This window comes from Chinchilla lanigera, unplaced genomic scaffold (assembly GCF_000276665.1).
Source record: "Chinchilla lanigera isolate Chin_1 unplaced genomic scaffold, ChiLan1.0 scaffold00005, whole genome shotgun sequence".
Classification (NCBI taxonomy): domain Eukaryota; kingdom Metazoa; phylum Chordata; class Mammalia; order Rodentia; family Chinchillidae; genus Chinchilla; species Chinchilla lanigera.
The window spans coordinates 8,461,866-8,489,841 of record NW_004955406.1 but is presented as its reverse complement, the minus strand read 5'-3'; the positions used below and the strand labels follow the sequence as shown (position 1 = coordinate 8,489,841).

Here is a 27,976-nt window from a genome sequence, read left to right as displayed (position 1 = left end):
TTCTCCCAGAGCGAGGGCCTAGCACATCGTAGGCAAACACTCTACCATGAGCCACATTACATCCCCAGCCCACAGAAATAGATTTGATTTTCTGAGTCCAATGAGAGGAGATTGAGAATGCAAATGGTCCCTTGAGCACATGCTGAGAGCTACTATAATAGGACAATGAACACTAAGCCAACCAAGAGTGACAACCAAAGAATGTGATGCTATAAACAGTCACAAATCTCAAGAAAGCCAGAAATGCCCTCCACATTCCCAGTGTTGGCCTGATGTCTTTCATATCAAGTTTTGCCAAATAATGTAATTCTATACTATGTGTGTATGGAATTTTAATGTTAAAAACGAATAGAAAAGTGTTTTTTTAGAAACTTAAACTTTATATAATAACTATTATTAATTTCCTATCATCTTGTTTTCCAATTCTGTATTGTATTTATTGGGTTTTTTAAATTCTCTTTAAAATAAAACAAAGAAAGAAACTTAAACTTTATAAGTAACTTATGAAGCATTCTTCCAAAGCATATCATATCCAGGGGATTAGAATACCTGTGCAAAAGACGAATGTGAGCCTGCAATAGAATTTCATTTTTAATGTTAATACTGTATAAACTATGGCTTTCTGCCAGCCAATACTAGTGATAAAGGTAGATAAATTGAAATGCGGTCCAGTTCCGCCACAGTGTGTGCACACGTGGGCAGTTACATGAAGAAATTATTAAAGAGTAAGTCTAACTAAACTGAACTACCCTTCCCAATCCTAGAGAGACAGAAGGACATGCCTTGGAATAAGATTTCTTACTGACAGCAAGGCTGACTGTGGGGTGATACTTCTGGCCCCAGGGCACTGCCCTTCTTCACCAATGTGCAGGGTCCCAGAGGTGACCATGGGGGATGGGCATAGGGATGAAAGAAAGGACCGTCAAATCCCACACTGGCACTTTATAAAACATTCCGTGGGCAGGCCCAAGGTTCAGAAACAGCCTATCGATTGCATATCTTCTCTTCTACTGTATACACAGTCCTGGAGCAGCGTTCCTAATAGAAATACAATTCTAGAGGAATTGAGTTTAAAGGTCAGCTTTATCACAGCAAGAGAGGTGGGAGGGGGGTAGCAGTCCTTCCTAGACGAGGTCCTGTCTTCCCTGGGTGACTCAGACCCATTTCCTCGCTGGGGAAGGATGGAGGCAGATGTGGAAATAAGCAGGGACCCAGCCAATCAGCTTGTGTTTATGGTGAGAATATATTGAGCCAGATTGATTACCATAGTCATTATCTTGGCAGTTTTCAAACACAGCGATAAATGCTAACAGCATCGTATGTGCAAGATGGGAAAATAAAAGAGCAAATGTGGGCCAATCAGGACTGTGACATTGATGTGACTAAGCATTTAAAGTAGCTGGCTTTTTATCAGCAATTAGAAGTGCATAATTCCAAGTTAATCTCATTTTTCAGCAGAGGAAAATATTTCCAACGTGAGCTACCCAATAGACTTTTCTACTTCAAAATGTATTGATCTGGAAAATCATTATATAAATCTTCTCCTTAGAAAGTTTTATTTTTAATACCACAATAAAAACACTGAAATGTTCACAACATGAGCCATTCTCCAGTGAGATTTTTTTCATCAAACACTAACCAGGAACTTTAGGTGAAAAACAGAAAGATCACAATAGTTTGCATGTCGCCAGTGGAAATACTGTAATCTCAGACAGATGAGTACCAAAAGGCACCTGAAAGAATGATGATGCTCTTTTAAGAAGAACGCATGGGGGCTGGGGATTTAGCTCAGTGGCACAGTGCCTGCCTGGCAAGCGCAAGGTAGTGAGTTCGATTCCCGGTACCAAAAGAAAAACAAACCAACAAAAAAAAAAAAAAAAAAAAAGAAGAAGAACGCATGGGCCAGAGGAGCTTTCAACTTGAGACTACAAAATGGCCTATTCTGGCCTCAAAAATATAAGCACATTATTAAATCGAAGTTATATGTGCACCTCAGGACCTGAACGTTTCCTCAGTGGGTGACTGGGGACTGGGTGCGATGGGTGAGGGAGAGGAACGGGACTCATACTGTGTCCTGATGCCCAGCCTCCCTCCAAATCCCAGGAATCCCTGCTCACATCTAGTTACACTCTGCAGGAGCATCAGGGCAGCCTGGTCTGCTGCAAATATCGCACACATGAGAAAGAAGCAGAAATACAGTTTTAAAGAGCTAAGCCAGATACTACGGCCTCAACACAAGAGTCACCCTTTCTCTCCAGACTACTGCTCATCAACAGTTCATCTAGTTCACAGCCAAGTAAATGACCAATATTAAGATGCATCTTTCCATACACCTGGTGGAATTCAGATCCAGCTCCCGTCTACTCTCCCGCACGCAGCACAGCATTTGTGCATCTGCCATGGCACAGACTCCGGTGTGGCCCACATCCCTGAGAGGCGTGGAGAGACCTCCCCCAAGGAGCACAACTAAGCCTTACTCACCTTTCCACTCTCTGCCTAACACCCGGCATACTGTGTGTGTCCCAGAATGCTGCAGGAGCCAAACCACTGAACTCAGTATTCAGCTGAGCTGTTTTTCTCCTCCCTCCATCAGAGAATGACAAAGTACCAACTGACATTTGCCATAGGTTAAGCCCACGAAATTGTTTCTGTTTGTCTTATCAATCAAAGGGTAGCTGTGAAAGGAAGTTGTTTAAGGAGGAAACTGCGAATGAGGATCTTAAAGCCAGGTTAGCGGGATCCATATGATTGCCGTTATGCTGACAAACATTGTGCCAGGGTGGAGGAGGGCAGGCTGGCTTATTTTGCACAGTAGATGGTCATACTCTTATTTCTCCTCCACAGGGGCAACTGAGCTAGAAGGAGCCCCAATTCGCTACCTCAGAAGCAGCATGCTTCCCCCACCTGCCCCAAGGAAGTCTGGTCACAGTCCCTGCTGACCACCAAGGGCATGGAGTCACTGGGCCATTCCTGGAGGAGCACCACAGGCTGCTTTCCCACTGCATCCCTAGGTCAGTGCACATTAAGAAGGAATGTGACAACAGCCCATCACCCCACACTGGCTCCCAAGACACAGTGCTGCTAGGCAGAGCCCCACTGGGGGTGTCAGAATTGTAGTCCTCTGTATCCAGTGCTGGCCGAGCAAATGAATAACTGCATGGACCTACACAGCGTGGCCAGAGCACAGGAGCACTGCTTTCCACGGCTAAGTACTGGCAAGATAGGATGGCACAGTGCGGAGGACATGCAGCCCTGGAAGACCTGGGTTCCGGAACTAGCTTCATAACCTTCTCTCATCACCAAGGCTCACCTGTGCCCACCCCCAGTACACAGAGAAGCCTGACCTCTACCTGGACTCTCACGCAGGTCTGAGTCAGCACTGCAGGGGCCCCTGGATTTCTGAGGGTCCCTGGATATCTGAGGGCCCGGGTCCAAAACTGAGCTCTCCCTGGTCTGCTCAGTCTTAGGCTTATTCCTTCAGTCTTCCTGTGCAACCCCCAGCACGGGAATGCTCTTCAGCTGTTCTCGTCTTTGTCCCCCACACAACCAATCTTCCAGATCTGCAGGCATCATTGTAAGTATCTGTGAAACCTGTATCTGTCTGTGAGGGCATCACACTCCCCACCACTCACCTATGTTTGCTTATGGCATATCTACCTGTGACCTCTCCTTAACCTACCTGGGGCCCTGCTTGTAGTACTAAGGGGAAAAGCCCCTGCTTTGTCCTTTATAAACACTCAACTTCACACTCTGCCTCTCCCAGGCCTCCCAAAACACATTCTCAAGGCCATTCTGCGCACTTGAAGATCTCCTCTTCTTTACATTGTCTTAGAATCCTTTCCCCACATTTGTTACCAGTGATAAACAAACAGGCGTACAGATTAAGGGTGCTAGGATATAAAAGTACTCTGAAGAGTTTAAACGCAATAATGTGCATTCAGTAGATAATGTTTATATAGATATTATGCTAGAAGCACATACACCTTCTCCTGTAAAGTATTTAATGATTAAATAGTGCAGTTAATAGAGATATACCAATTAACCCCCAAGGCTGCATTGATTCATTCTCCACTTAATTTATTAGTTATAGGCTAAAAGCTACTTGGAAGAGAAAAGATTTGCAATGCTTAAACAAGTGATTTGTTTTTTAAGTACTCTATTTTAGTTCTCAGTTCCTTTTCTGCCAAATCTTTTGTATAAGTTGCTAAGAAGTTATAGAACTAATTAATTGTCCTTGCAAATCTTTTCATTGCTTTTGCCCACTTGTTCTCAGAGATACAGATAAACTGATACAATTGTGGGGTGAGGAGGGAAAGAATGAACAATTTATAGGCTAGATTATTAGTTTTAGAGTTATCATGAGATTACTGTGTAATTTATGTAAAAAGTGACAGCAAAAGGACATGTGTAAAAGAGATATCAAGAGGCTGATGACTAAAGAGTAGATAAGCAAATGTGAACAATGCAAAGGACAGGACATCCTGAGTAGTTCAAGTCAGAAAAAAAGCAGATGCCCTAATCAAATTGATGATTAGGCTTATTGTATTCATCAGTTCTCTGTTGCTGGGATAAAATGGCCAACACCCACCATGTACAGGGGAGAGGTTTAATGTGGCTCACGGTTTTGAGAGTTCAGTCCATGGTTGATGGCTCCAAGGTGAGAAATGCCATGGTGGAAGACCACATCAGAGGAAAGCTGCTCAACCTGTGGCAGCCAGGAAGCAGAAGAGCAAGGAGTCGGGACATGAATATGCCCTTCCAGGTCACACCGCAGTGACTCAGCGCCCCACCTCCGGACGTGAGTCTTTTGGGGAACATCTTAGATCTAAACCATACCATTCGTATTACCAAAATATAGAAGTGGGACCTGCCAATCATTTCAATTGCAAAGAATCACTGAGTAAATGCTCAAGTAAACATTTACTGAGAATTTTTAAGGAAATGAGAAATGTATACCTGCTTCGCATAGTCTGTGTCTATTTATGAGCATATTAACTGATACCTCAGTTTCCTTATCTTTTTGATGAGAATAATTATCTTCCTACTTCCTGGGACTGCTACGAATTTCACTTAGTTAATATGCGCAAAGCATTCAGCATAGTATAAGGCATACAGTGAATATTCAAGTATTAGTTATACATATTATTCTTATTAGTATGACACTAAATTAATGATATTCAGAGGGCTCCCAACACTGAGAGACAGCAAACTTGATAACTTTGGAGAAAAAGAAAATCTAGTAAGAGTGGGAAATGCTAAGCACTCTGAGGTGTCCACTTACAGGCTGACAATGCCAGGAGTAGAATGAGGCTTCCCCGTTCTTTTTTTCCTTGCTTGGAAAAACTGCCCAAGGTCAGAATGTAAGTGGTACCAGTGAGAAGGGACCTAAGATTTTAGTGCTTTGCACTCTCTTTATTGTCTCCACAGTCCTTCTAAAGGAAAGGCATTTAAAGGGCTGAAACACTTTGCAAGTTTCAGCAATCCAGGTGCATATTCAGGAGCAAGTCAACAGAGAACATCCTCAGCTAAGAGTGAATTTGCAGCCCTTTTTCTAGAATAGCAAAGATTCTGTAACTCTTATTACAGGACAGCACCCCTTACTCTTACTTTCTTCAGAAAACCTTAATGACCACCATTCATCTTTCCTGCTTGTTACTGGTGCACAGGATTTTCATTTCACTGCTACCGATCCCTTTCTTGTCGCCTAATGGACTCAACAAAGTGGTTGCTGCTTCAAAACTGCCAGTTTTGTAAACTATAAAAAAGCACTGGCTTTCTGGACCAGAATATCCAGAAAGAACAAGCCCCCTACAATAATAGCAGTAGTTAATCCCTGGAAGCATTTGCACTCTGTAAAAATGGTTACTTAGATGAAAAAGTGGAAGACAAAAAACTTGTCTTCACAAAAACTCTAGTGCACAGGTTTGGTTGTCTGTGATATGGGCCAAGAGCAAACTCCCAAGGCTCAGAACGGGCCCTGTAAAGAGCTTATATTCAATATATCAATCACAAGACCAATGCTAAAAAGTAGATCTCAAGGATGTTCAGATGTGAGAGATGCTTCAGTTTCTGAATTCATTGGTTAAACTGCTCTTTCTCAGGGGTATGCTAATTGCTTGAGGTATGTCTGGCTCACTTCTAAATGTGTTCTTTGGTTGTGTGAAGGCAGACAGACGTGCTCTGCCAGTGGTCTGTACGGGTTGACTCTCAGAACTTCTCAGAGTAGGATTGTGCATCTTTCTAGACAAAAATAGATATAGGTATAAAGACATAGAGATACATTTTCATTTAAACCTAGCACTGCAACAGTGCAAAGAACTAAAAATCTTATTTTAGAATAATGAATTTAATCTTCACAATAATCTTAGGAGATGGATGCAATTATTCCCATTCTAGAAGAGGATACTAAGGCTTTGATCAAACACTCAAATGTTGCTTGACTTACAAAAGAGCAAGAAGCACATGAAAAGATCAACATCACTATTGACTGCAAAAATGCAAACAAAACCACCACAAGACAGCACCTTGTCCCTAATAAGAAGGCTATTATTTTAAAAAGAAAAAAACACAAAATAGAAAAATGGGGTGGAGAGATGTGGAGGGAACGGCGCCCTTATGGCAATATAAAATGGTACAGCCACTATGGGAAACAGTGTGACAGTTCCTCACCAAGTTATGAATAGAATTACCTGCGATCTGGTAATTCCACATCCGGGGATACAACCAGAACTGAAAGGAGGGTCTCAAAGAAGTAACTGTGCACCCATGTCCATAGCAGCATTATACACAAGAGCCAAGAGGAGTGTCTACTGATGGATGCATGGATAAACAAAATGTGGTATGTACCCATAACAGAATCTTCTTGAGGTTTAAAAAGAAGGGAATTCTGACACATGCTACAACATGAGCGAACTTTTGAGGACACTATACTAAAGTGAAACAGGCCAGTCATGAAAGGACAAATACTGCATGATTCCACTTGTGTGATAATATATTCCTGGTGTAGTCAAATTCACAGAGACAAAAGGAATGGCAATTGCCAGCAGCTAGGGGCAGGAGAGACTGGGGAGTTGGTGTTTAATGGGTACAGAGTCTCTGCTGGGAAGATGAAGAGTGCTGGAGATGGACAGTGGTGATGGTGGTACAGCAACGTCACTGTACTTAACACCACTGAACTAGACATTTTTACATGGTCTCTGTGATAGACTTTATGCTATGTATATGTTATCACAACCAACACAACAGCAAGTAATATTTGGCTAATATGCAGATGAACAAGATCCTTTCCAAAGGATATTGTGATAGGAACTGAATTAAAACATATACCACTCTGTTAAATAAAAACCACCTTATTGATGAGGAAATGGCCCTGTTTCCTTGTATTGCTCCTCGGAAATTAAAACAATGCATGGTAAGATTCCATTAGGCCTGAGAGTCTATCTCCGAAGTAAGCTGAAGTACATTTCACTAGATGGCAGCATTGCTCACATGGCTATGGCTTCATTTGGGGGCCCATCTGTCTCAAGCTTTAACCTCACCAGCCTCCCCATTTCCCAAAAAGGAGATAAAACACAGCGTTTATTCCTCCACTACTGTGCAGACTAATATAACATGAACTTGGACTTGGAAATTCTAGTTACACAAAAGCGTCCTACAGAATTCTATTAGCAGCGTGTGCTGTGGGCGGCTCTCTGGGAAGATTATGAAGTAGCCCGAGGGCCTGGCCTCCTTGCCTCAGGAGATCTGGGGGGCAGGCGTGGGGCAGGTGCACAGGAGGCCAGTGTTTGAGTTCCATCTCTTCTGCGTCCTCGCTGCACGACCTTGAGCAGGTCACTTGACACATCTGGGCCTGGGTTTTGTCATCTGTAATTCATAAGGGTATGTGTTGGTTCCTGAGATCTGTTTGCTTTAACTAAAAGGGAGTATGTGAACAAGCTAATGGTTTTGATCTTCCCACTGATAGTGCCCCTCCTAGCCTTGTCCAAGATGGAAACCAGCCCCACTAAAGCGATGGAGGCTGTCAGATTGGCTCAGATTAGTCATGTAATTAGAAAACTCCTGGTCACAACCTTAAATATAGACTCAGCACTGCTGTTTGCTTTCCACGTGGCACCTTTTCCTCATTCCCCAGCTCTCAGATAAGCTATCGAGCAATATGTTAACCCTTTGAGGCCACTGGTGCAGCAGAAAGACACTAAGCAGTCTCCAGAGTCCCCAAGAATGGCGACTAGTATGCTTCCTAAACACCTAAATTACTCCCTGGGAGTGACTTAGGGCTATGAAATGTATGACTCATTAACTAATCCTCACAAATACCTTTAGAAGATAGAAACACGCTAATTTGTCATGCTAAAGATCATCAGCACAGTAAAATCTCCATTTGAAATTAATTAGATCTATGTCTAGGGTGGGAGAGGTACAGAGGAGACCAATTTTTTAATTTATTGAAAGCTTTAAATTATGTAATGTTAAAAGTACGTCTACTTTATAAACATGTAAATGAGTGAGAAAGCAAACATATTAAAATTATAATGTTCCCTAAGTGTATGAATAAGGAAAGCAAGAATGAAAGGTCTGAGTTCTCTGTTCCGAAGTGTCTTTGACAAAGAATCATGAGCTGGAATTCCTTTCCAGTCCAAGTTAACTCTAAAATCATGTTTTAATATTTTGTATTATTTCTAATGTGTCTTCTCCACACGTCTGTAGAATTTCAAATGACTGGAGTCTATGTACTGTTTCACCTCTTCCCTAAAAAGATCCCCAAATGTGGAATAAATGTGGTCAATGAGCCTATCAGTATTTTATCAATTTATTCACTAATAGCAGAGTGAGATAACATCAACTTAAAATAAGACATTCTTATGTAAGATATGACATACATAAGAAAAGGTGATTCCTAGTAATACATGCAAGGGGACTAGTGTTTTCTGTGTTACTAACACTTCTGTCACGAGCTGAACATTCATTTTATGGTTTTAGTATTGGGCCTTCATCTGCCCCCGGTTCTTTAATTAGAAGAGGGCCCTGATTCCATTTAACTCTCTATCCGTGCTGGGCTTGACTAAACAAAGCTGGCGCTCTAGTTTCAACTAACTTAATCCAGGTGTCACCGGCACAGAGCTGAGTATTCAATATCCATTATTTCTTATCATACCCATAACAACTCTGGAACTTTGCAGAAAAGAAAATGCAGACCTGGAAGAGGGGGAACCCTGGTAGAGGTCAGACTGTACAGAGGGACGCTGGGTTTTTACTTCTGGTCACATGAGTGACAAATCTAGCCAGGCCCCAACTTCTAGTTCCTCGTTGTCTGAGCCTTGGGTAAAATCACTGATAAGCAGCAGCCCCAAACTTTCCGACAAATCTGTTTATTTTGTCCTTAAAGAGAGACAAGCCCTCGCTGAGGTGCCCCTCGACTTGCTCACTGTGGACAGTGGGTAGCCCTTAGGTCTTTTGCTCACTATGCTAAGAAGTGAAAATCTCACCTGAGGAAATGAGGACGGGAAGATGGCTGAATGGAGAGGGGATGAACAAGGCTGTCTAAAAGCAAAGGTAACTGTGAAAACATGTCTGCCTCTGGAGAATCTTCTCCCTGTCTGATTTCACCCCCGAGTGCAGCAAGTCTCAGCTCCTCCACTCCAGCCTGGCCTGGGAGAGGGCAGACAAGGTGAAGTACCTCCAGTGCTTGGGACTTGCTGGGTACCTTCCTCACACCTCTCACCACCCACCTGTAAATGTGGTGAGGGCGTCAGTTAAAAAATACTAATTAAGGGGGATAGGATATCATCCACTCTTCCTGTCTTCTTTCTAGAATCTAGAAGTATTTCTAAAGAAGGAAAACAACATTATAAACCCTGCCATCAACTGAACCCAAACTGTCAGCTTGGTGACAGGCATAGACTGAGTTTCCTCTTGTCCCCAGCAGATTAGAGTCTCAAACTCCTCTCCCCTAGGTAGTACTCTAAGAAGTGCTGATCACATTTGTACTTACAGAGGTGAAGGTACAAAGGAATTGAAACGTATTTTATAAGTTCAGGAGAGGAGGTTGTTACTCCATAAAAAATGTATACAAATTGCTCATTCAACTTTGTCTTCAGATATTTTGTCTTGGGTTGGTCTCCTCTGCCTGTATAAGGGTGAGGGAAACAGGCCACATTCTTCACTCTCTACTTGGTCCATTTTTAGAACCTTTCCACTTGTTCCCTTTATTCCTCTCCAACCCAAGAACATGGATGCGAAGCCAGCTGCTGGCACCTGTGCTTGCTCCTTCTTCAGAAGTAATTCAGCAAGGAAGAAGCCCGTATGTACCTCACCTTCTAAACCCCACCTTCATTTTTCATCCATCTGTGTGGATTGAGTAGAGTTTACCCAAAATCCATGTGCCCTGGAACCTCAGAATGTAAGTATAATCAGGTAAGGACTAAAATGAGATCATATTGAATTAGAGTGGGCTCTCTTTTGTTTTTTTGTTTGTTTGTTTGTTTGTTTGTTTGTTTGTTTTTCCGGTACCGGGAAACGAACTCACAACCTCGGGCTTGCCAGGCCGGCGCTGTGCCACTGAGCTAAATCCCCAGCCCCCTGGGCTCTCAACCCAGACACTTGCACCCTTATTACAAGAGGAGAGAAAACATGACGTAGAGATTCAAGTGATGTTCCACAAACCAAAGAATACCTGGAACCACCAGAAGCTGAAAGAGACCAGGCAGGGCTCTTCTCCAGCATAGCCAGAGGGACAGTGCCCCTGCTGACTGATTTTAGACTTCTTGCCTCCAGAAGGATGACATAATACATGTTTGTTATCTTAGTTACCCAATCTGTGGTAATTTGTTACAGCAGCCCCGGGACACAAATACACCATCTAGTTTTCTCTCTTTGTCTCTCGGTCTCCCCTTGGCCCTCTACTTGGATCTGGAACATTCCCCAAGGACCTAGGTACTAAAGGCCTGGTCTTTAGTACTGTTGGGAAGTGGTGGTACCTTAAAAAGGCAGGGCCTAGTGGAAGGAAGGTGTGTCATTGGAGGGGTGTGTACCCTTTAAGAAAATCTGGAGCCCCATCCCTTCCTCTCCCTCTCTTTGCTTTCTGGCCATGGTGAGGGGAGCAGTTTGCCCCACCACATGCTCCTAACATGATGCATGGCTTTGCTACAGGCCCAGAGACAACAGGCCAAATGACTGTAGGCCGAAATCTCTGAAAAGTACAAGCCCAAATAAACCTTTCCTCCTCATAGGCTGATTGACTCAGTCATTGTATCTCAGTAACAGAAAGCTGACTAATACATTGTCTATCTACATACACTCACTGTTTCCTTACCTGTATTTATTACATCAGTGTCAGATAAATTATTTCTGAAGGCTGTGGTTTCTGACATTGACAGTTCAAACCAAGGCCCAGGTCCCACCTGCAGATATTCTCATTTCATTGTTTAGGGTGTGCCTCAAGCACTGGGAATTTTTAAAATTCCCCCAAGTCATTCCAGTGTATAGCCAGAATTGAGAACTTCTGCTTTGAAGGAAATCTTTTCATTCCCCTGCTCCATAATTTCCAACAGTTGTCTTCTGCCTACTAAATAAAAAAGCTAGAGCAAGCAGCACTTCATTCCACTCTATCATTTTCAAATTGCTTTCAAATATATTTGATCCTCAAGATACCAGATGAGGTAAGAATTATTACTCAGGCAGTTCTGTGAAACCCCTTTGTACGGGGCCAAAAGGCCCTATAGAGGTGATTAGCTTCCTTTCATGTGTATTTCAGTCAAGTCTCTCCATCCCCCAGCCTGGAATGATTTCTGCAGTTTCAACACTATGAGAGACTTACATAATGGTAATTACTAGCTACCAATGGAGAGTGGCTGTGGTGTGCTTGTTATTATGATTCTATAACAATAGGGAAATCTGAGACAATTGAAAACCAATGGTGCAGTATGAGTAACCTCTCATTCTGTGGAGGCATCCAAATGAAATAATCTGACTTGCTAATGTGCTGGCCGATCCACTTGGTGATGTAGTTTGTTGTGTGGGATGAAAAACCCAGATTCTTAGCCATTCTGCCTGACTCTGTGGCAACTCCTCAGCATGGACACCTCACCTCACCTCTCTTTGCCAGACTTTTCAGTTATGAAATGCTTATAGGTAGCTGGGTGCCTATAGATGCTGAAGCAAAAACTGAGCCAAAATTACTCTCTTAAAGATCCGAGGGACTAAAGTCTAGGATGGGTCTGCACAGCCAGTTTCCTTCTGGAGGATCAGCGGGACAGTGTGAGTCCTTGCTCCACCCAGATCCCAGGCTCTGTCTTCACTCCTTCCTGTAGCCCCTTCCTCCAACACCAAAGCCAGAAGTGTAGCATCCTCCTGCCTCCCTCAGAAAAAATCTTGTGACTACACCGGGCCCACCTGATAACCCCTGCTAACCCTACATCTCCAGATCCTTCATTTGCTCACATCTGCAAAGTCTCTTCTGCTAGGTAACAACACACCCACTGACTATGGGGATGAGGATATGGACATCTTTAGGGGGTTCTTCTTCAGTTCACTGGACCACAAACATGGCCAGATTAAAAAATTTTTGAAATCTCTGCTGAAGTCTGGCATTCCCTTCAGACCAGTCCCACCCCATTCATTGGATATGCCTGTCCTTCCGGGGTTTCACCCTGAACACCACATCCTTGAGAAATGCTCTGCTCATGAGTGAATGGTTCTTTTTCCTGTGTTCATGGATTGTCTGAAAAAAATAAAGGTAAATACTCCAACACTTCTTCGGACATCTATTAAGAAGAGAAAAACAAAACCATGGTCTTAAAACTCTTCAATATCATCATTTAGCTGTGACATCTTACACTACTGCTCTGGCTGCCCAGAGGAAGCAGCAACCGAAATAGAACCAGGGCCGGTTGCATATTTCCAGGGACAAGTGGCTGAGACCTGAGGAGCGGCAAAGGACACGAATGAGAATCCTCCACTCCTGACTCGCTGCAAATACACACTCTTGCACTTTCCTGACAAGTGGCTGTCCAGGAGCGTGTGTATCCATCACCCCCAATAGCAGCTGGACTACAATGTATGCTTCTGCTTTCTACGGATCCCCATAAACAAAGCCTCTGGCTACAAAAGGACTTGCGGGGCAGCACAGGGTCTCCTCCCAAGGGCACTTCCCACCTGGAGATCTCCGAGGAACAAGTTCTAGGTGCTTCAGTTTAACAAATTTTGAGATGTTTCGAAGTTGAGTCTGTCTCTGCATATCTCTGTGCCTACCAATGACTATGATTAACAGACACAATCATATCTAAAGATGTGCTAGGACAGTCCTACAAGGAATTCAGCTAGGGTTCAGTTAGGGTTATCTCTGACAAGGATTCCAAGGGATGCTTTTGTGACAAATCAGGATAATTTTTACTGGAGATATTTTACTCCAATTCAAGGAATACACACCGAAACCAGTCACACCTTTGTACTTGAATGCTTTGAAATTCATCAAATTTACTATCGAACTGACTGTGCTGTGAAAATGTTGTCCCGATCTGTATCATTTGTTTGGGTACTCCATGTGAACCTAGACCTTCTCCGTGTAGTTTACCTTATGACTTGATACTGTTTATAATCAAAACAGTTTGATGTTTGTCATTTCTGGTATTTGTCTTGCATCCTGGAACCAATGAGATCTAAGTACCAAGATAACCTGTACCTTCATCCCATCCATAGTGATCCAATGGATTTATTACCCTAACCCTAACCCTAACCCTAACCCTAACTTCACATCATCTATCATTATCTTGAATTTTCTTTTCTTTTTTGAAAGAGGGTATTGAGGACTGAACTCAGGACCTTACACATGCTAAGGATGCATTCTAGCACCAAGATGCAGCTACAGCTTGAATATTTTTTTGTACCAGGAATCAAACTCATGACCTCATACTTGCCAGGCAGGCCTTGTGCTGTTGAGCTATATCCCTGGCCCTAGAAAATTTTTGAGCAGCTCAATTTAATGAAAATCCTATGAAACAAAATTATTTCCTTTCAAATGTTCCTGGATTGAGGGTGACATCAAAATGCCACCCAGATTCTCTTCATTGCATCCAAGATTTACTGAGTGTAATTGAGATACTTCAGGTTAAAGATTAGCCAGAAGTCAAATAACTGGTTGTTTCCATCAAAAAAATCATAGGATCTATAGGTCTGGTGGCCTGAAATTTTTTTCCTAAATCTAGGGCCAGTCATGGGAAATAACTTTAGTACTTCCCTTAAATTTGAGCTTTCTCTAACTTGCACATGTTATCTGTTGTCAGGGACATGGGAATAAAATAGATTCTTGTTCTCCAGGAATTTATAATTTAACAAAAGAGAACAAACTAGAATTCAGGACATTCTGAACCAAAGAAATGTTAAATCTCTCAGCTTCAGGTGTCTCCTCTGATAAATGGGGGATTTGAAATATATCATTCTTATCAGTATCCCTGCTTTATGGTATATAAAATATTATCCGACTTTTTAAAAATTGTGTCCTACAATCACCTCATGAGGTAGGAATTTCCAGATGCTAAGCTACTAACTGTTGTTAACAGCTGGTGGGACCACGAACTAGGACACAGTCTCGAAATCTTTTACCATGTGCAAAAATGAGTTACCATCCTAAAAAATGTATTCTAACACCAACAACCTAAGATTCTGAGTGTTACATATATGGTCTCTCCTGCAGTCATTTACCATAATGAGTGTAAATCAGGCTAAAGCAGCCACCATTCAAAAAAGAAGTAATTAATCATCTGATTATAAGGGATTAATCAAGATATATCTTTTCAAAGTCAAAACTCATGCACCAAAATGAAGATTTGAGAGTATTTTCTGATTTCGGTATGCAGGCATAGATTGTGTTAAATGTCTTCAAGTTAATAGAAGAAATTCTTTGAAAGGGCTGATCCTACCCTCTTCTGTGATATCAACTTGCTAAGATACTTAATGAGAATTTATCTTTGTGGTTTGTTCAGTGTTTTTGGTCATCTCAGTGGATGACTTTTTCTTACCTCTCTAGATAGAACCGTATTTATCTGTGATGCTTACAAGCTCCTGTTCCTTCTCAAGTTTCCTTAGAAATATGAAAGATAAATCAAAACAGAGTCAAGAATCTCCCTACTGCAACCACCGGAGATCTGCGTGGTGACAGGAGGCCTGCGTGATCTGAGAGACCCTTCTGTTGTCCATATGAACATTTTGCCAGATTCTGTTTTCACCCTCACATCCTCTAAGTTCAGAAGCGCAAGTTTCCTCTCCTCCGTCATCCCCACAAGCTTGGGTTTGGACGGTGAGGAGCAGCACCCTCAGTGGTGACCATGCCTAGATGCCTCTCTGGCCAGGGAACTACTTTGGCATTAATCCAGAGCTAATTTGTTCTGTGGGGAGGGAGGCTGGAGTGTGGGTGAGCAGGAAAAAATGAGGTCAGCTTTCAGAGCAGTCAACCGTCTCTGATGAGCCGGCCAGACTGTGAACTACAGAATATTTACTGCAGGGAGATGTCCACAGTGGGAGACACTCAGTCTGGCCAGAGCCAGAGCCCCCAGCCCAGGGTATCAGGATGACACAGTCGCAACACAGGGGATACTGATTCATAGCTAGGCCCCAAATCTCTTTATCCCAGAGGGATTTCCTCCGGTCCCTTTAACTATTACTCAGAGAAATGCATGAATTAGTCTGCTCTGAAGCTGGAGAGAGGCGCTGAAATGAATCCAGGACGATCTCAAGTTGGTGGCTTATGTGAGTCATCTTTGGATGTGGCTTTAAGCCACTTCAACCCATCCTCGCCTCTTGGGGCTGGATCCCCCTCCCTGCTGTGTGCTCTGACCTTTGCGCTCGCCTGCCTTGCCACGGGCAGCGCACCTGTCTGCTCCCTCGCTGTGAGGCCTGCAGGACAGGAACAGGGTCTCCAGCCCAAGGTGCCCCCCACCGCCTCACACAATGCCCAGCACTTGGTCAGAGCTTTAAAACTACTTCTTATACAAGAAGTTTGCATCCACCTGAGATAGGAGAAAAGGAAGAAACGCACCACCAATCCCTAACTTCCTGTTCAGCAGCATCCTCAGGATTTCTTCCTCACACACAAATCTTCACCACACTTTGAATATTTTCTAAGAGCACCAGTTCCTAGTCCTTCTGTCTGCACTCACCAGTGTTGGTACAGGATGTGAGTCTTCTGACTTGTGTCTGATGGGTGTTCCAAGGCTTTGGGGCATGGCAGTGAAACATGAGTTATCTGTGTATGTGCTGAAAACATGACCTGGGTGGAAGATTGTTCTCTTGACCATTTTATTCATAGCAAAATCCTGAACTCAAATAGTTGATGCATGGTTATATAAATTAGGATACATGTACACAGTACAGAATAATGAAATATTTTGCTGCCATTAAAGATCAAACTTTAGAAATATACATAATGGCATGGGAAAATGTATCCAATCTAATAGATGAAAAGTAGAATTGAGACTAGTCACAATCCCACAAATTATAAGTGTATAAAATCTCAGGAGGAAATATATCCAAGTATTACATAGCTTATTTCTGGGTGACACAGACAAATACATATCATTTTTTATAATTTTCAAAATAATATACAGGTATTTTTAAAGTTATGAACAAAAAAGATTATCATTCCACAATGGAAAAAGAATGCAGATTGGGTAAACCCTGACCATCTTGACTGCCTTTCCGAAGGCTCCTGGGTTAACAGCCTGGTCCCCAGAGTGGGACTGTTGGGAGCGAGAGGGACCTTTAAGAGGTGTGTGGCCTGTTGGGAGGTGTTCAGGTCACCAGAGGGTGCTCTTGAGGAGGACTGTGGGACCCTGGCCCCTTCCTCACTCTCACATGGGCTCCCATCATTATGAGCTCTCTCATGACAGCACCACAGGCCCCAAAGCAATCATGGACTGAAACTCCCAATACAGGGAGCCAACACCAACCTTTCATCTCTGTAAGCCAGTCATCAGTTATTTCTCATAGTGAGGGGGAGCTGACTAACACACTACCTACCCTAGGCTGTTATTTTCAAGATTGAATGTAATGCACCCCTAAGATGCCATGAGTTCCTTATTATATTTATATAAACCACACAGGAAATTCCACGCAAAAGTTAAATGGCAGCTCAGCTGCAGGTCAAAGTAGGATTTCTTTTCTTTGGTATGTCAGGCCTGAGAAGGAGTCATATCGGGGAAAGGTGTTGCCAGGAGACTGCTCAGCGGACGCTAGGACAGTTGGAAGCAGCTGTTGTAGGGAAACCTACTCTCTTGGGTGTGAAGAGGTCTGGTGCTAGTGTGGCCACAGGTGATGTAATGTGCATGTTATATTTTGGAAACTACTAAGCACCCAGTAAATAAAGAGTTTGGCCACCTAAAACCTTCCCAGGAGAATGATCAGGGCTTTTTTTCTTTCAAGACATCAAGAGACACAATCTAAGCTCATCTCAAACACTCTAGAAAAGTCACCAGGAATTTCATCAGCCACTTTTAACTCATTTTATGCTCCCCTATCCTTTAATCCATGTAACAAAACTGTTATGTGTACGCTAACTTGTTTTTCTCCTAGGCACCAGGGCAGGTTGGCTTTTCAGCTTCCTCTGCAGGAAAGTGGGGCCAGGACACTGGATTCTTGTCACTTAAATATGGATGGAAGTAAAGCCCTTTTAGGCTGTGCTGGGCCTCCAAATCTCCTTGTGAGAGCCTCCATACTCTCTCTGCCCTTATTGCTTGGCTGATTATAGAAGATCTGGTAGGGGACTCTGAGGCCTCCAGAAGACAGTGACGTATTTAAAGGAAGAAATTTAAGTCCTCACATCACTAGAGGGCCACCCACCCTGTGGTAGCACACAGACAGGTGAGAAATCTCATGAGATTTTTAGGGTCATCTCTTACATCTCTAACATTATTTCTCCAGGCAAAGGCATACCATAGGCATGGCCACCTCTGTATCCCTCTGACAGTCATCACTGTTACACTCCATACAAATGACACAGGGGACAAAGTCCAGCCCTCCTCCAACAGAAAACTCACCCAAGAAAAATCAGAACAAATTCCGTGGCAGATTTAAAACCCGCTTTCTCATTCCTACAGAGAGATGTGGGGGTATGTACTAATTTAAATCAGCAAAGAGAAAAAAACTCTCTCAGTCACCTAAGCCCAACAGAACGCAAATTTCAGATAGAAAATGGCTAAGGTCTGTCAAGGGAAGAGGGGTCAGAAAGGTGTCTACACTTCCTGGAAGCACAGTGCTAGCACAGGTCACTGGTCCCGCATGTATTTTATCCTTCGTGATGCCCGGCCCTACCAACAGATTGCATTAAAACCATGATTATAGCGACCCAGCATATTTTTCAGTTCAAAATTCTCTCATTGGGGCTGGGGATTTAGCTCAGCGGCAAAGCGCCTGCCTGGCAAGCGCAAGGTCGTGAGTTCGGTTCCTGGTACCGGAGAAAAACCAAAAACACCAAAAAAAAAAAAAAAAAAAAAAAAAAAAAAAAAAAAAAAAAATTCTCTCATTCATTTGTCTTAATTTCTAAAATCTCTGTTAGTAGGCACAGCAATCTCTTATCATATGTGAGATATCAGACTATGTGTCTTACCTACATTACATTATTTAAATCTCCCTACTGAGAATCTTATAAATTCATAACAGAGGTTTGGACCTGGGGCTGGGCAAACCCTGTTTGTAAAGCCAAACTGCCAATAAGTGGACAGGTCTGGACCTCAGCTCAAGTATTTCCAGGCCTCCATGGGAATCCTACACTCCTAACTGCCACATCATGCAGTAGACCCCATGGCTGAGGCACACTTGGCACTGCCTGGACCAACAGGGCCTCTTAGGAAGGAGCTGCTGAATGAGCAGAGAGCAGGCAGGAGTGGAAGGTGTAGAGGATGCAGTTTCATACAGGCTGGTCCGGCTACTGGGCTATTGACAGAGTTGTGGGGGTCACATGGATTCATTAGGGTCTAGGCTGGGGAGTTCCCAGAAGAAGGGTGGAGAAAAGAAGTGCTGTTGATTTCTCTTCTGTGACTCTAGCTAACCCTGCTCTTCCTTACTCACGGAAGTACTTACCTGGTAGGGGTACAAGGTGACCCCATTGGTTCTTGAAAGAGACCAGCTGCCATCCAGGTATTGGTGGGCCTGAATGGCCACTGCATTGGGGATGTTCCCATTGCTGGGACTGGTGGCCATCTGGAGGCTGACCTTGGCCTGGTGGGTGGGGGACCCACTCTTCTTTTCTGCCCCATTGCTGACCCCAAGGCTGCTGGGTTTGCTGCTGTGCTTGTTGACAAGGCCTGTGTAGTTGGAGGTGGCATAGGCAGCAGGCACAAAGGCCCAATCCCTGGGCTGCTGGAGCCCACCGCCCACATGCCGGGACCCTACCAGGGTGGGCATGTTGGAGAGCGGAGGGGGTGAGCCAGGAGAGGCGTCATAGTGCTCGCTGCCAGCCGCCTGCTCCAACGTCAGCACCATCTGGATGGCTTCCTGCTTCAGCTGGTTCAGGTGTGTGGCACAAATGTCACAGCGGTTATCTCGGTCATTCCATGCCTTTCGGATGGTGTTGGGGACCTGGAGTTTCTCATGAATCACAGCCGAGAAAGCAGGGTCCTGGAGAAGACACAAGCCAAAAAGAGAGAGACTGTAACTGAAGGCCAGTGCATGTGACTCAGATGTCTGGTTGACAAATTAAGCCATAGATATATCCAGAGTCTGACCACTTTGCATCCAGCAGAAATGAGAAGCCAGATTGGCAGAACAGTCTCTATTGTTCTCCACCACGGGCAAACAGACTTGGAAAACGTAGAAATTTTATAGTGAAAACTTTAAAGAAGCCACAAAACAAAACACAATTTCTGAGTATTTCACCAACCGACAAATAATATATCTGCTAAAGAACTGTATAGATCCCTCCCGAGGGCTCAACCAGAAGGACACCAGTGTCCGCAGGGCATGAGGTGGGCTGAGTGCAGTCGTTGTGATCCAGGCACTGGGACCCCAGCTCCTGTTTTCCACCAGAAGCGGGAAGCTGGTAACGGATATAAGAGCTACTTGTGACCAGGAACAGAAATTCTGTTCTACAAAAATCTTGGTCTCCTCAGTGCTGCGTGCTAAAGATCGCTGAAAGAAACCCAACCACACCTACAGGTTTGGAGCACAGCGCAGCTTGCTCTAGAATCCCAGCAAACCTTTACAGATTACCTTATGTTTATCACTTGCTCTGTGGCCAACTGGGCATGTCTGAACCCATGTGTATCATTTTCTGACCCATTACAATAGGCCAAATTACTTTTCCTCAAAACTTCATCTAAAACTGCTGTTAAAAAATCTCAGTGTGGGGTGCAGTGCTGTGAGTTCACAGTCCCAGCCCTTCTGAAGGCTGAGATAGAAAGCTCACTTCAACCCAGGAGTTCAAGACCAGCCTGAGCAACGTAGTGAGATTCTACACCCCACCCCCTCAAACACTTCAGCTCCATGGCCGGTATCTAAAAAAAATCAGAAAATGGGTTTAATGAGCATGATATCTCCCTTTCATCACTGTATTTTGAATAAGAAAGTAGGATTACCCAGCTCTGCCACTTACAACCTTGAGGTTCTGTCCAACCTTGGACAATTTCCCTAATTTTACCAAATCTCTCAATAGGCCATGGCTTCTGCCTGTTGTAATGTAATGTGAAACCTGCTCCATGGTTTCACTGGTGGGGAAACCGGGACAGGAAAAGATAGTACCTACATATATGTTCAGAGCCAGTGTGGCAGCTTTGGGGCCTGGCTGAACTTCTGAGCTTTACCAGCTGTTGCAAATAATCTATGAGTCCCACTCTCAAGGATTATTGCCCTCTTGGCCATTAGGAGAAAATCTTCCCTTCTGAAATGTGTTGTCAGCTTCCATGGAGCCCAAGCCCATCAGAAGTGAATGGGGTGCAACGAGCTGTGGGTGAGGAGGGTGGAGCGGGGCAGTCAGGGTGGGCAGGAAGATCATTGGTGGGAGGATGATTCTTAATTACGATCTATCTTGATTATGGGCTCCAGCATTTTGTTTTCCCTGTTTAACTACCCTGAAAAGCTCCTCAGCATGCACAGATTAATTGATTAATAAATCAAGAGGCCTCTTCACCCAGCAGCAGCAAGGAGCAGCTCGGGAGGTGGAAACTCAAGACAGTCGTTAAATGATGGGAAACAATAGGAAGTCAAGGTTGATCGAGTCTCAGTTGGCAAAGTGATGTGAACCATGTGGGACTCGCCTTGTGGCATCCTTCTCAGTGACAGCTGCTTTGTCCAGCCAGTCCCCAAGCACGTCTCAGAGCACGTGGGAGCTGAAAGGCGCCCTGAGGACCATTCTACAGCAGGCTGGACCCTACTTCCATCTACAGAAAAAGAAACAGCTCCGAAAGGGTTAAAAGTATAGACTATACCAGATGTCTTGACCACTAGTCCATGATTTTTCACTTCAAGAGCCAGGCAGCATATCCATAGTAGACTCATATTTTTTGCACAGATATAAAGTTGTAAAGGAAATGCTCATTTGTTCAAAAGGAATTTATTTGGCCTGTGTATGGGCCAAGATATAGTTGATTGCTTTTTCCGCGTAACATTACATAATGAGAAGTTTCCCTTATCAATGGAAAACGTTATTTTAAATGACCATATGGTATTTCATCTTTTGGTTGTTGCATGGTTCATTTATCTATTCTCACATTCACTGCATGATTTAAGATAACGTGAGAAATCAGGAGAATGGTATTTATACACATCCACAGTCAATGGCATGTTTCCAAGTCACCAAACTACTTGGTTTCAAGAAGCCTCAAACGTATTGCTTACTTAGAAGGTTTTTGTTAACCCAATCATATAGGGGAGGTTCCACAGTAAGGATGAAGTTATGAGAAGTCTCATCCATGCAGCACAGTGTTTAGAGTCCTTAGACTCGGGATTTGACTCCAACGTGGGGACATATCCACTGCACAGAAACTGCAGGAGCCGTCTCTGATTCTGAGATTTCCTTTCATCTTCTCCTCTTGGTTTGTAGCACTGCCCCTTAAAGCAGTCCTTCTTTACTGAGCTTACTGCTAGCTGCTGCTCAGCTTCCACCTTTTAACCAATGCGTATGTTGGCTGCCAACATGCCCGGCAGCACACCAGGCTAGGGACGTGAGGAAACAGGGGCATGAATCCCATGTTCTGGGAGTTCACAATCCAGGAGGGCTTCTTGGTTCCTAGATGTTCAAATGCCACATCCCTCAGCTGCCAGCTCTCATTCGGTCTGTTGAGACTCATGGGACCACTCAAGGAGACGCAGCACGGAAGCCAGCAGCCGCCTTTGGGTCACAAGACATCAAGAACTCCTGCTCTCCACTGCTCTCTTCCACTCACACATGTGCCAGCCAAAGCCAGCCCTGCAAAAGCAATCAAAGCCATCCCTAAGTGCCACCGCTGAGCCCACCACCAATGTGATTTCTGCAGATAGCCAAGAAATAGGCAACAGCCCCGCATGGTTCCCAGAGAAGGAAGATGAGACTGATTCTTTAATGAGGATGCAACTGCTGGACGATGTGGAAGAAGTGTTTCCTAAATGAAGCAACCCTGGACCTGAAAGCCTATGGCAGTTCCTATCATCAAAAGGCTTCCGTAAGTCAAGAGAGGTATCTTAAGGAAACTAAAATGCCTTTCAAGTGCTTGTCCACACATTATAAATATTTCAGTGCAACTCAAAACTTCAAAGAAAAATGGTCAACATATATCTGCTTTCTGTAAGTACTGAAATAAAAAGGGATACTGCTTCGAGGAAGAAGAATAATCAACAGGAAATAAAAAAGAAGCTTTCAGAGCTATAGATGGCAAATATAAACTGTATTTTCACAACATGGACACAAAAAGGGCCACAGTCACCCCAGAAGATGGATAAAGGGAGTGCATTCTGGGTCAGCTAACCCACAGAAGGGAGGAACTAAGCACCCAGTCAGGCATGCTGCCTCGCTCCTGGGTCTCAAAGATGTTTTTATTGTCTGATCCATCCTGTGACCTCAGCAAATAGTCAAGTGAGAGTAGCAACCTGAACTCCTATTTTTTGTTCCATTTTTATTTTTTATTAGGACCTGTGTGTAGTACATAAGGATCACATTCCTCCTGGGGAGCTGGTACATGTGCGTGCTGACACATCTCAGTTCTTTTTTCCTGCCTTTCCCCGCCCTTCCCTCCTCACACCCTCCATCTCATGATAATGTCCTAACTTTTACTTCAGCACATATAAAAACTGGCTATCAGCACTTGGGAAATGTTTTCATCCTAAAGTGTTAGGTCTAGAGGTTCTGTACTCAACATTCTCCCAACTTACAGAACAATATAGGCCTCTTTGCTCCATTTGTCCCATGAAGAGAAATTTTAGAAGACACACAGGGAACTGGCAAGTTCCTCAGAAGGAAGGTCAGGGGTAAACGCAGTCAATGTTAAGACCTCTAAGTCTGCCCAGGTAATGACTGCTGCAAAACAACAAACAAAATTCCCTAAGGTGGTTTTCCAATCCCATTCATTCTCTCTGCTTCTCTTAGGAGTATTTCAGAAAAATGGGATCCTTTGCCATATTCTAGATGGTTTGTTCATTGTCTAGTGACTGTCTTAGCTTGGTTTATACATCTCCTTGCAGAGTTCATCCCCCAGGGAATTGTGTCCAAGCCTGTGGCTTCCATGACTACCCAAACCCTAGAGACCTGGAATTCTGTCCCTGCCTGATCTTCCTCCTAAACACCAGGCTTTATATCTCTAGGTCCCCTGGACAACATCACCTGAAAATTTCAAATTAATTTTCTTTGCTCCTAAACCTACTGTCATTTCAGTAGTCAATAGCGAAGTGGATAGTATCATTACTCCTTTAACTTTATTATTTCATTACTCCTTTAACTTTGTGGCTAATCACCAAATTCAGCAGATGATTTTTCCTCCAAAGTCTTGACCCGCCCCTTTTCTCCATGCCCACTGCCACGTTGATGTGCTTACCATCTCTCTCATCACCAGGATCTCCCCAACTCTAGCCTTGACCTCATTCCCTCCTCCCAAAATGATTTTACTAAACTGCAATTCTGATATGTCATTCCCCTGCTTTCCTAAATCTCCATTATAAGAGCTACTGTATTGTCTGTGGTGTCTGTAAAATTATTTCTCCATTAGACTCTCAGTTCCTTAAGGGAAAACACTGTTCCTTTCCATTTTTAATTCCACAAGTGTCTATTGCCTACTATATTGTAAGGTTTCAATAAGTACTTGAGAAATGAATGAATGAACATTATTCAACCTAGGTGAACAGTCAAGTAATGGGCATTCTATGTCTATTCATTTTTTTTCTTAAATGAGTTACTTTGTGCTACAGTATGGATTTTAAATGTCCCTCAAAGTCCCATGCATTTATAAAGATCTCATCCCCCGGGGCTGGGGATTTAGCTCAGCGGCAAAAGCGCCTGCCTGGCAAGCGCAAGGTCTTGAGTTCGGTTCCCAGTACCGGAAAAAAACCAAAAAAAAAAAGATCTCATCCCCAACTTGGTGCTACTGGGAAGTGTTAGAACCTTTAGGAAGTGGGGCCTTAGTGGGCAATCTTTAGGTCATGAGGGCATGCCCTTGCAGGGGACTGTTCCTGACATCAAGTGAGCAGTTTTACTTCCCACCATTGCCACTCCAACGCCCCCACTAGTGGGATGGACTCTAGAAGCAGAGTCCACCTGACCATGGACTAGACTCTGTAAACCATAAACCATAAAAAAACCCTTTCTTATAAAAGTTCCTTATCTCAAGTATCAGAGAGATGGCTGACTGACACAGTCACTTACACAACTGTCATAAAACAAATTCTTCCAAATCTCAGGCTTATATAATTGTCCAACCATAATTTTTCTACATGACTAAAGAGGTTCACATGGCAGTGTCCTTCTACTACCGGTTCTTCTTTAAACTATAAGAATAGATTCTTTGGCCTCAGTCTTCCCAAGAAAGTAACATTTGTGTAGAAAGTGTTTTAAAAAAAAAAAAAATTATTTTTAACCCTCAGTCTAGCTCATCAGCAAGGAGACAAGAGAGACCTACCTAGAGGAAAATTCCAGACCCATGCAACACTCGGCTCAGCAGGGTCTCACCCCCCGGCAGGTGGGGGACACGCCTATTTTCCAAGAGCTGCCAGCCCACTTCCGATGTATACAAAGGAGCTGGTAATGAGGGCTATGGAGTCTTTGGAACCCAAGCAAGAAAACCAAAAACTACTGCCCAGGCAAACAAAGCTATTTACTAATGTTCCTTGTTGCTGTCTGTTCCATTTCGTCCTCTGAGGGATATGTTGCTTAGCAATAAATGCTAATGCCACTATTGAGGGCAGGGTGATTTTCTGCACTATTTTAGCCAAAAAGTACTTTAAGTGTGTTCCTCCGAAGCCTCGGGGTCTGTGAGGAGGCAGCAGCTGGAGTCAGTATCCAGCATATGTTGTGCAAATTCCTGTTGGCGTTTGCTTCTAGTTTATTATGCTAGAGGCCTCTCGTGACACACTCAACAAGATTTAAGCTGTTCTTCAAAGGCAGTGTCTTTCCACTTTGTTCCTAAACTTTCTTCCTCCATAACTGCTGTTGCAAGAGGCCCAGAATGGAGGATAGTGCTCCGACAAGGTTTTCTCTCCCGCAGCCATAAGCATCCCACATCAATGCAATTTACTGTCACAAGCCTTAGCATTCTCCTGCACCAGGGTTTGCATTCCCAGCCCCTGTCATGTGCCCTACAAGTGTCCTTTATTTCTCCAGAGCCCCAGTCTTCTTCACAGCAGTTCTAGCCCCAAAGGCAGTGTCAGTGTTCCCGCACTCTTTTACTAATGGGAACTGCAAACCTGAAGGTTTCTAAATCAATAGGCAACAACGAGGATCTCAACCAAGAATACCAGTACTCTCATTTCTACTGAAACATTCAAATGTTTGGACTGAAATGTCTCCAGAGAAATGCAATGCTTTCCCCTCAGTAATTTCAGAAGAAAGATCAAAATAATTTGGCAAATCTCAATTAGCTAGTTTCAACGAGAACAGTTTAAGCATCTGAAACCCAAGGAGACTCCCCAAATGGTAACTAGTGCAAGATGCTCTGTCCTCAGGAAGATGATTCCTCAGGGCTTATTAGTTCCTGACTTTTCCAGGGCTCATTTTCCACAAGTGCTTGAAGGGATGTGGAGGAAAAGGGCTAAGAAGGGTGATAACCACCCAGGCTTCCTCACGCTTATCACGTAGAATGGACCCAACAGAAATGAGTTAAGGGTTAAACTGCTAAACTTTGGGGCCTTTTATTTCTATTGTTCATGGAATTCCCAGACCACAACCAAGACATGTGACTACCTGGCAAGGAGCCAGGGAACAAATCAGACTGCTCAACAAAGTGATGACGTACCATTGCTCTTTGTGGGAAGGAGTTACCACCACTCTCAAGCCTTCTGCCAGTCTTGGCAACGTGTGACCTGGAAAAGTCCCTAAGCAGCTCACTGGTGGGCAGAGGACATGGGTTATTCTCCAAAGGTAAGCAGTTGTGATAGAAATAAGTGGCCTCACGGTCCTACTTTATGAGCATAAATCTTCAACAGGAACTTCTTTGGCCTGCCAAGCAGCATCTGAACCCAAGGTTTGTTGTCCCTGGCACTAGTCTGCTTTGTGATCTGACAGCACTTCCCCCAGTAATGGTGATCACACATTTGTGTGAGCATGAACATGGATCCTAGGACGTGGAAAAAAAAAATGAATGTAAAGACATAAAGGCATGCTGGGTAATGAGCTCAGTGAGACAAAAGAAAAAGAAATACCCACCAAAAGGAGAAATGTTAAATGTCAGACCAAAGTTGTTGTACATAAGAAACTAAATTAACCTGGGATGTAGTGACCACACCCCCAGCTTGAGGATTCTGCTCTGGATTGCTGGGCCTGTTAAAGATAGCACATGTGGCTTGACTTTGGTTTGTTGTTTTTTTGGGTTTTTTTTTTGTGTTTTCTTCCAGTAACAGAAATCAAACTCACGACCTTGCACTTTGCCAGGCAGGCACTGTGCCGCTGAGCTAAATCCCCAGCCTGTGTGGCTGGACTTTGAATGATTGCATTCCACATGCCAGGATGGCGGGAGCAGCAAAGGCAGGTGGGAATGCAATTAACAGCACTGCTTGCTGCAACATTTGAGAAGTGTTGCAGGTGACAAAACCTTGCTATGTCAGACAGACAGACACATGCTACTTCCTATCACTAGTCACCTGGTACCATGTGCCACCTCAGGATGCCATTCACAAGAAGGCCATAACCAGAACTAAGCCAATACCAATGCCATTGGAACCTCCAAAAAACAGAAAGACAGGACTGAGGAATATAATTTTCAAAAGCTCAGTAAGGGGCTGGGGATTTAGCTCAGTGGCACAGCGCCTGCCTTGCAAGCGCAAGGTCTTGTGAGTTCGATTCCCTGTACTGGAAAAAAACAAAAACAAAAAAAACAAAAGCTCAGTAAAACAGTTCTGCCAAAATAAGAGGTAACTACATAAAGTGCGGAAGAGGAAAACACACAGGGTCCAGTAGACAGGGCCAGGCTGTGCCTGCCGCCTGGAGACTTGGTGACACCAGCAAACTGTGTCTGAGTCTCTGTTCCCTCACCTGTTAAAGGGGAAATAATACCTAAATCCCAGAGTTGTGAGCAGAACTAGAAATAATTCCCAAGAATGGTGTGTAAGAGATGGTGATTAAATCCTTGCAAAACATCAGTGACAAATGTAAAGATCTCCCATTTCAAAAGGAATGGGAGAATTTGGTAGGAACATAAAAGCATTACAGTTCATAAACGTGCTCAAAAGAATCAGTGATGCATTTCTTATCATGGCCAAAGAAATTGTTTTATTAATGTCTACATCTCATCTTGTCAACTAGATGGTATAGACAGCATCTGTTGGTTCTTTTAAAAACTTTGTTAAAAATATAGGAGGTTGGAGTTCTGCTTCTATC

General features: G+C 43.7%; 1 protein-coding gene across 3 annotated transcripts in view; it reads right to left on the bottom strand.

Moving 5' to 3' along the window:
- Kif26b (kinesin family member 26B) overlaps positions 1 to 27,976 on the bottom strand; it is a 448,358-nt gene that overhangs the window by 248,290 nt on the left and 172,092 nt on the right. For all 3 annotated transcript variants that reach the window (XM_013520421.1, XM_013520424.1, XM_005374788.2), the window contains one exon: positions 19,069 to 19,605. In XM_013520421.1, coding sequence (XP_013375875.1) covers positions 19,069 to 19,605 — 537 coding nt within the window. The remainder of the gene's footprint in view (positions 1 to 19,068; positions 19,606 to 27,976) is intronic.